We start from the raw sequence: 9,325 nt of genomic DNA on the forward strand, positions 1-9,325 counted from the left end.
ATGAGAAGGAAGGACCCCCTGGAGAAGACCCTGATGCTGGGAACAATTGATGGCAAAGGAAGAAGGGGGCGGCAGCGGATGAGGTGGCTGGATGGAGTCACTGAAGCAGTTGGTGTGGGCCTGGGTGGACTCTGGGGGATGGTGGAGGACAGGAAGGCCTGGAGGAATGTTGTCCATGGGGTCGCGATGGGTCGGACGCGACTTTGCGACTAGCAACAACATTTGCAGAAGGCCCGTGGAGACAGTCCTTCACTGGGACGCTTCCCAGTGCGTAGCGAAGCATCGTGCTCACATGTATGTTGTGTCACCTTTGCTGGACCGAAAAGGCACGGCCCTGCAGCCAGCTGGGCGACAGCATGTGGAAGTGGGGGCCACTCGATGGCCCGAGGCCGCTTCCACCTTCTACTCCGTTCCGGTCTATCCCCTCTCTGCATCTGCCTTCTCCAAGCCATGGTCACCAGCTGCTATTGCCCCCCACTTCTTTCCCAAGGCTTCTATGGCTCCCACATAGTAAATAGGCAGGGAACCGGGAAGCGAGCAGGCCGGGCCTCTCCTGCCGCTCGGGCTGGAGCGAGGGGCAGGGGAACAAGCAGGTTGCCGTGGGGGAGAGGATGCCTGGAAGGTTCTTGTCAGTGGGCCTCTGCTAGGATGTGGATCCTCAATGCCCATCGAGCCCATCCTTGATGGTGGACCTAAATACGCATTTTGCATCAAGAGCCCAGTTTCATCCCCAGGCATCTCAAAATAAAGAGATCTGCAGTAACTGGACTAGAGAAAGGCCTCGTTTGTCCCTGAGACTGCAGGTGGGGAGGTCAGTTCAGTAGCACTGAACAGGAGGGGCCAACGGTCTGACTTGGCATAAGGTGCCTTCAGGATCAGGCTGGCCCTTCTTGCTTTTGAGCCTTTCTTAGCTTCCAGCTTAGTTTCTAGCTTCTGAGCTCTTAGCTTCTTCACCTATGTAACTTCCAATCTATTTAAGTTCTATGAACTTGGTTCTTTTTGCCTTCTTGGAGGATCTGTGGCACCCAAACCACAGTGCAAATGAAAGATGCACTACAACCTATGCAGGCCTTTATTGCACCTGTAGTGGTGAAGCCCCCAGTATCTTGAGCTTACATGACGGCATGGAATATTCGCAAACATTTCAACTTTCAGCAAACGAGAACCCAGCATGCCCCATTTCATCTTATGCCGGCAGCACTTCCGGCATTTGAAGGCTGGTCTCGTGTCCCCTTTAACCTTCCCCAGGCTCAACATACCCAGGTCTCCTTCCTGCCAAGATGTGGTTTCCAGATTGCTCACTATCTTGCTCCAGCTCTTGCTCCTAGAAGTGTTTCTGGATGTGCCTACTAGACAATCAATTGGTTGCTGCATGAGCCTGGTGTCAACCCAGCTCACTCAGTCCTCCTGCTATTGGCATATATCCCACCAGCAACTACGGCTTAAATACCACCCCGTGTTGGATAGCTGCTGCAGCTGCCACTCTTTCCAGGGGGCTCTGTGGTAGCTGCATATCAGGACGGTGGAAACCATGATACTGGGTTCCGATGACCGGAGAAACCATGATGAAGTATGGAAGCCCTAGAACACACCGTTGTTTTGTATCATGGTTTCTAAAAACCAAACATACCATGCTGAAATATCATGATGGGGTTCAGCTAATACAACAGACCATCCTGTGCAGGAAATCACCATGGTTTGCGGTGTCATGGAAACCTGTCTGGTATGTTTGTGTTAGCAAGTAGACCTTGAAACAAGCAGAAGTCGATGCAAGGCCTGAATTCTCTACAAAGGATTAACTCTACTAGCCTGCCCATCCCAGGCCCAGCATTATACAGGTAAAAGGGAAGCAGAGAGGGGAGTTAGAAGGATGGGGGGCTTATGTGTGCTACCCCAGTAGTTATTTGGGCAACTCAGAATTGGCATAACCCTTCCTAGCTGAAACATAATTATACAGCGGTGAGAATTACAGTTGTAAATACTGTGTTATGTCAGAGAAATTCACCTTATTTATGCACCAGTCATAGCTAAGCATCTCTGCAGATTCAGTGGGCCAATTAATGCAGCAGTACAGAAAGCCCCTTTGGGAAGAGAGTCTGTTAAGACAAAAACTTGCCAAGTACCCTGCATGCAACAGCCATTGCAACAAAGCAGGTGGACAATGACCGATGGCACTTCCTCCTTGCCACATTTCCATGCAGCGACTACCTTTTCTTTGTCACTCTCCATTTGGGAGGTAGCGGTTAAAAGCCTCGTCTTGGCCATGACAGAACGGGTGAAGTTGGCTAGACATGTAAATATTTCAGAGCAAGAACAGGGAAATGTTCAGAGAATTCTTCCTCAGACATAGCCCAGTCTTGTGGCAAAAAGCATGTGTCACCCCCAAAGCTTATGTCACAAGGGATCATCTTGTTTTTAAGATGCCGCAAGAATGTTTCATTGCAAGAGGACTAACACAACCAGTCGATATTGCATAATGTGTTTTTTATGTTAACGCAGCCAGTCGGCTTATTCAGAAGCATCCCGCTTTGTTCAATGGGTCACAATCACCAGTACACTGTGCACTGAATTTCCAGTCTTAGCAGCAAAACACCCAGTCATTATACCAGTTCGTAGCCTTCTCCCACCTGGCCAGTTATGCTTAATTCTAAACTTCGCCCTCCAGAGGAGAATAATATGAGATTTGCCACCATCAGCAAGATGGGTTATATAGAATGCTGCAATCACGCGGAAGGTCAAGAGAAGGAAGGGCCACCCTGGGACTCAGATCGGCCACAACAGTGAAGAGGTTGCAGCCAAAATTCAGTGATGCCATGAGCCACTCGGCTCACCAGGCCAATGACCACGGTTTCAAAGCATCAAGCTAAAATATGGCAGGATGTTGGCTGCATTGGCCCCCAGGCCTTCGGTCCCATCCACCACTGGAATCCTCCCCCAAGAAAAGGCGGTTTTGCAAAACTGAATTTGACCCTCGGGCTGAAACAGGCTCAAAATCCTTGCTATACACAGTTAAGCAGGTAACTTCCGCTGGACTCTGTGGGGGTGGCTTCCCAGGAGACGTGCATGAGATTGTACAGCTGATCCACTCAGCACTCATTCATTTTTCAGTTACATTCAAGGAACGGTAAGTTCTGTCCCTCAGGTTGGCACTTTGCAAAGAAGGTTTTCCTCCCGGACTGGAAGGGTGTGTGCTCTTCTTTCCCGTTGCCGATTTCGTATCGCCAGCCATAGCCAGCCAGCGGCGGTTAGGAAATGTCTGCAGATCGAACACTCTTGTCTGGACATGGAACCATTCGGCTCCTTTTGAGCAAGGCTGAGAGCGACTTTTAAGAAAACAATGGAGAAATCCAGGCATTTGGCATAATTGTTGCTGGACAGCAGCCAGGCCACCCAAAAACAAAAGGCAGCCGCACAGAGGAGATCCTGCACTTTCTAATTTAGGTCTTATTATGTGGGGGAAATGAGATTATTTAAATGTTTTTAGAGGAATGTGGCAGCCTGAGTGGCTTACAAGCTCTGTAGAATACCTTCCTGTTGGAATGGCTGGAGCCAAAGCTTTTTTTGTGTTTGCCATCAAAAGCCTCTATGCGGAGCACATACCAGGCAGTGGCAAAATCCTGCCTCTCATGTTCCACCAACTTGGATGCAGCCACACTGCATTTCAGATGTTAAGAGCTACCCTCGCCCCCCAAAAAAGTTAAGTCCTTTCACACAAAATACAGGCAGGGCTAGAGGAATAGCTTTGATCTTGGCTCTCTCGTTGGGAGGAGGATGAACCAAGGTAAGAAAAACCAGGCTGGATCAAACCGAGTTCAGCACTCTGCACTCACAGCAGCTGCCCACAAAATCCCTCAGCGACTGGTGTGCGTAGGCCGGCCCCCTCTGGTGAAGCAAGTCGCTCGTGGCCAGCAAGGCTACTAGCTGCCACGGCCACTGCCTCCTCCTCCATCTCCATGAATCTGTCCAATCCCCCTTTAAAGCTATGGAATGCACTGCCATTTTCCACGAATTTCATTTCCTATGAATTCCATAGCATAACTTTGCACTGTATGAAGGGTTTCCTTTTATCTGCCCTAAACCTCCAACCAATCAGTTTCATGGGGTGACTCTGGCTTCGAGTGTTGCGGGAGAGGAAGAAAAATACCTCCTGCTCCACTTTCTCCACACCATGCATTATTTTAAAAACCTCTCTCCTGTCTTCCCTTCCTTCTAAGCTGAACACCTTCATAGGGTAGCTGCTCCAACCCCTGGATCACCTTTGCTGCTCTTCCCTGTAGTTTCCCCAACTCAATGATGTCCTTTTTCAGGTGAGGCAACCAGAACTGAACTCAATATTCCAAGTGAGGGTGCAGCAAAGAGTTGTATAAGAGAAGTAAGATTTTGAAAGTTCTATTTCCTGTTCTGTTCCTGACTATGCCTAGGATGGAGTTGTCTTTCTTCACAACAGCTATGCACCGGGTGACCAGCATTTTCATCGAGCTGCCCCCGCTAGCCCAAGCTCCTTTTCTTGCTCAGTCACTGTCAGTTCAGCTCCCACCAGTGAATACTTGAAGTTCAGGGGTTTTTGTCCAATTTTTGCTCATTGGCCAGTATATAAATCAATCAATCAATCAATCAATCAATCAATCAAACATGCATTGTTGAGGTAAACCACACACAGCAGCCCAATCTGAGCGAGGCAGGAATCCTGGATTCTGCTCATCTTGGCTTTTTCCTAAGTATTGATTCTTTTAACTGAGCTTTCAAGAGAGTTGACACCTCCTAGTTCCCCCACCCTACTGCAATCCTGCCAAATTAGGTACCACCCTTGGATAGCCACTTGGCAAGGTTGCCTTCCTGTAACTAAGCCAGAATGCATTAATCTGAAAGGCATCTTTTTCTTTTGTATGTTCCCCTCCATTTTAACTACTGTCTTAGGTGCCATACATGGTCATGGTATCATATAACTTAGAATAATTCTCCCTTGTTCCTACCAACAACGTTCGCATCCATTCAGGAGGAAGAGCACCATGGGTCCAGTTTTTATGCCTCTACAATAAAAAGCCACTTTGCCAATCTGTCTTGCTCAATTTCAGACCTCAGGGAGCCAGAAACTCACACAAGCTGTCTAAATAATACCAATTAGGTCGCTATCTCTTCTCTGCTTGTGTTGGGAGTAGGTTTAGACAAGTAATTTAGATTGACCATTGCTGTAACCTGGCCTGTAGAAAGCAGTTTTGTTTTGCTAGAAACCCAAACAGCTATGGACAAGGTGGACCAGCTTTCAGATAAAATATTCAGAGCCACTGAGACTCAAACACTGCTATTTCTTGTCTTATCAAAGACAAGCCTTAGTAATAACCTTCCCAGGGATTCTCATGAGAAAGATGTAGATTTGTACCATCAGCCTTATTAAATTTCCCTGTTGGTGTGTGCCACGTGGTCAAGGAATCACACAATTTCTTAACAATATTTGAAGCACATGGTTTTAAACTTCCCAAAGAAAACTTGATCTTATACACAGCACACAAAAGACCCAATCACATTGGCAACAGTGAAACACGGAATGCTGATCTTGCCTTCCAAAGACAATCTCAAAACCCACCTTTCTGGCCCAGCTATTGCCAAATGGAGAAATGCAATTTGAAACATGTTTTTCTTCCTCACAATGGAGGAACAGAGAACAGAAAAAAATGTACAAACATTCAAAACACCGATTCATCAACGTATGTCCTAGCCAACAAATTCAGCAGCTCCTTCACTGTCAAGGAACATGTTACCATAGAGACAGTTAATGAATTTGCAGAGATACCAGGGAAGAAAATTAGATTGCTTAGAAGAACAGTTGTGCAGATTTGTGGTGGGCGGCCATCCAGTCCTTGATCAGGAGCGAGAGATAAACGCTTGCTTTGTGTTCTTTCAATGTACGCATTCAAGATGGATCAAGATTACTTGGGGTTGTTTTCTGGGAGGGGTCAAATATAATCCATCGATTTAATCTCCACTGTGGCCCTGGAAGAGGCCTGCAATGCAGACACACACGACGTTTGATAAGAAACCTCTCCAGGCAACCGTTTTGCCAGCACCTTTTCACTTCCAGGCTTGTGCTCAGTCAACCTTTGGTCCGCCACCTCCCTCTGGCGGATATTGTGAGCACAGGGGAAGGAATGTCAGCAGATGTGTGAACAGTAGGTATTTTAAGGACTCCACTTATAGTTTTGCACGTACTTGTTTTCTCGGGTATGTACAGAGAAGGTGCCTTTGCTCAAAACTTTTTCCACCTGACTGTGAAGCTCAGGCACCAGCTTGCCGTGTCCCACGCAGACTTGGAAGGACAAAAGGGTAACAAACGGAGAGGAAAGTCTCTTTCTAACCCACTAGGTCGAAATCGTCACGCTCCTGATTGTAATTGAGCACGTGCTGGCGGATGCGGGAAGAGTCGGTCCAAGTGATGAAGTCCTCCATGGCACGAGTCACTAAAAGGGCAGGGTCCGTCACCACCTCAGGTCCCACCCGAATATGTCCCTGCTCCACAAAGGTCACGGCGTCTTTCATGTTCTGGGCCATGCGAAGCTTCAGGAGCAGGCAGGGCAGGCGGCGACGGCAGAAGGAGGTGGCAGAGACGCGGTCGCACTGCTCCAGGGAGCTCTTGGAGGGCACCAGCCCCATGGCGTACAGCTTCTCCAGGAGGGCAGCGGTGCTGCGAGCCCGGAAAGCCGCCGACTGCGGCGCGTCACCCAGGTCTCGGATCCGGCGGGCCAGCTCCCGCACCGCCCGGCTCAGCTGGTTGTAGCGAGTATACTCCTCCCTACGCTGCAAGCGGTAACGCCGGAGCACACGCAGCTCAGCCAGGTTCCCGGAGGCAGCCTCCCAGTTCACCAGGTCGAGCTTCTTGAGGAGCTTCTCCTCGTGGAACTTGAGCTTGCGAACCATTTTTCCTCCTAGACAGTATGAATCATCGAGAGGCCCTGACTTACCATGCTTGCGTTATTCATAATGCATCAATAATCTACAAATTATAAGGTTACTAATAAATACCTATGAGACAGCGGCCATTGTCAAAGGGCTACACGGACGTTGAAAGAGTGATCCCATGGCTCCCATCATCTGGAGAACCACATGTGATACATTATCCCATGGCCCCCTATACAACATCTGGGGGCGGGGGGCACAGGATACGTTGGATCCAAGATCCAACCGCAGAGCTGGGATTCATGCTCCACAGCCCTGCTCACACCACCAGCACAGAATGAACTTCTCTGGCTGCGCCGCCAATGTCACCAACACAACACAACCTTGAGGAGGGGTAAAGGGGTGGTCCAGAGGGCAAGAATATGCCCTTCTCAGTCCTTGGCAGCCTCCTTCCTTCCCTCTCTGCACTGCCCCAGCTAGAGGACGCTCACTCCTCCAGCTCCGCCTAAGTTTAGTGGTTTATCATATGAAAGAGCTTCAGCTGAGCATGTGCTACACTAGCTGAGGATGATGGGAGCTGCAGTGCAACATCCCTGGAGGGCACCAGCTTGGGAAAGGCCACCTCAGGAAGGTGCTGCTAATTGGGTGTCCAAGATGGTATTGGGCTGAAGAACCTGAAGTCTGTAACTTGGTGTCATCTAAGCCAAAATTTTAGAAGGAACACAGCCAGCTGAGTAGACAATAAGCTTTGCATGCAGAAGGTCCCAGGGGGAAAACCCCAGGGTACCTCCTTATAGAAGAATTAGGTAGCAGACACTGGGAAAGACCCAACTCTGCCCCAAGCCTGCCTTTTTTTCTTTAAGGTAGTTGAACATTTTGTACAAGACAAAACAGATTCGAGGTACCAAAGCAGTAAACAAAGATATATAGTGCTTCAATTATTAAAGGAAATCAGAAAGATTATTTTAAACGTGTTGCCACTACTTATAAGCTGGATTTCTCAACAGTTGTCTTTAGACAGGTGTTAGCAACCCCAGTTCCTATCCCTAACCAAACTTAAGCCAATTCCTGTTTCAAGCTCCACTCCAGTTCACCCAGAGGCCAAATAGGAGCGTGTGGACAGCTTTCTTCTTCCCGGTTGGGGTTGGTTTCCACCTGGGACTTCAGACACTGTCCAGCAGGCTCCTCTAGAAGTCATAAGTCTGGCCCAACTCTCCAGAGCACCACCACCAGCTGACACACAGAATCCAGCTCTTGCCTCCAAAAGCTGCTCCGGAAGCAGATTCTTCCCACTCACAAGCAGCCTTCAGCAAACACTCTTAGGCTGGGCTCTTCAGTCCTGCCACTACTGTTCCCCCCAGCTGCCCTCTCCATCAGGCTCCACAGCTTCTCACAAAGACACTTCCTGTCAGAGTTTGCACAGCTCCAATTACGAGCCTTCCGGCTTTGGGTGGCATAAGCCTTAGGCTTCATCAGCGAGTGAAATTACCCAAAGGGCAATTTCAGTCCTGTTGCCAACTTGTGAGCGGTGTGCCACCTCCTTCACCGGAGGCGGCCTGCCTGCGTAGCCCAGTTGCTGCGGAGCTGGGCAGGCGAGGCCTTGCACCCATCCTGCCTGGGGGATCCTGCAGGCAGCTGGTTTGCCGCCCTGCGTGGAGTGCTGGCTACACTAGATGGACCTCGGATCTGATCCAGCAGGGCTTGTATTATGTTCTTAACTGCCCAGAAAGCTTCCGCTATTAGGCAGAATAGAAGTGAATGAAAGAAACGGAATAAAGAAATCCCTACGTTCCCGCAGAAAAAGAACCCGGCTTCGTCGTCACCTCTGGGTGGCAACTGTACCTGCCGATTTGTCAGCACACCCCGTTCACAACGCCAGGCTCCTACACACACGATTCATGGAAAAAACATACTCGCTCGCTTTCCGCTTGGCCCGTTCAGACCCTGGGCCGGGTCGCAGACGTTAAAGACAACAACGTGGCTTACTCCCGAGTAGGCACCGTGTGCTGCAGCGTTCGCGCCTCCCACCCACGCACCCACCCACACACACACTCCCAGCGTGCAAAGCGGCCACCCACGGAGACCCACACAGGCGACCCCAGGAATGCCGCCCGCTCCAGAGCCCACCTGCCCGAGCGCAGCTCCACAGCAACCGGCCGAGCTCGAAAAACGAGCCTTCTCCCGACAAGGCCGCGACCACGTGGGGAGACCCCGCACGCCTTCCTCTTCCGGTTTCCGCGTAGCCCCAAAGCTCCGCCCCCCTTTGAACATAGACTTAATAAGATGGACACACTTCCCTCGACTTCCGGGTTGACTTGAGACCGTAAGAGCCGCGCTGGGTAAGAACAAAGTCCTGTCTGACTAGCGCCCTGATTGCCCCAGGAGCGCCCCGGATGCCCCAGGGCGGAGCCCGCAGGCGAAACGCGAGCGTGAT

The 9,325-nt window shown here is 50.0% G+C and overlaps 1 protein-coding gene across 1 annotated transcript; it reads right to left on the reverse strand.

The window, feature by feature from the left end:
* Window positions 1–5,451: 5,451 nt before the first annotated feature.
* IMP3 (IMP U3 small nucleolar ribonucleoprotein 3) lies at window positions 5,452–9,089 on the reverse strand. The gene is made up of 2 exons (XM_044435988.1): window positions 9,019–9,089; window positions 5,452–6,920 (listed from the first exon to the last, which is right to left on the reverse strand). The coding sequence occupies exon 2, from the start codon at window positions 6,910–6,912 to the stop codon at window positions 6,349–6,351; it is 564 nt and encodes a 187-aa protein (XP_044291923.1). The 5' UTR covers window positions 6,913–6,920; window positions 9,019–9,089; the 3' UTR covers window positions 5,452–6,348.
* Between the last annotated feature and the right edge of the window lie 236 nt (window positions 9,090–9,325).

This window comes from Varanus komodoensis, unplaced genomic scaffold (genome assembly GCF_004798865.1).
Source record: "Varanus komodoensis strain SLA01 unplaced genomic scaffold, ASM479886v1 scaffold3, whole genome shotgun sequence".
In the NCBI taxonomy this organism is placed as follows: domain Eukaryota; kingdom Metazoa; phylum Chordata; class Lepidosauria; order Squamata; family Varanidae; genus Varanus; species Varanus komodoensis.

Bases quoted from the DNA above. Each gene is read 5' to 3' on its own strand.
- IMP3 (XM_044435988.1), bottom strand. From the start codon at position 6,912: ATGGTTCGCAAGCTCAAGTTCCACGAGGAGAAGCTCCTCAAGAAGCTC.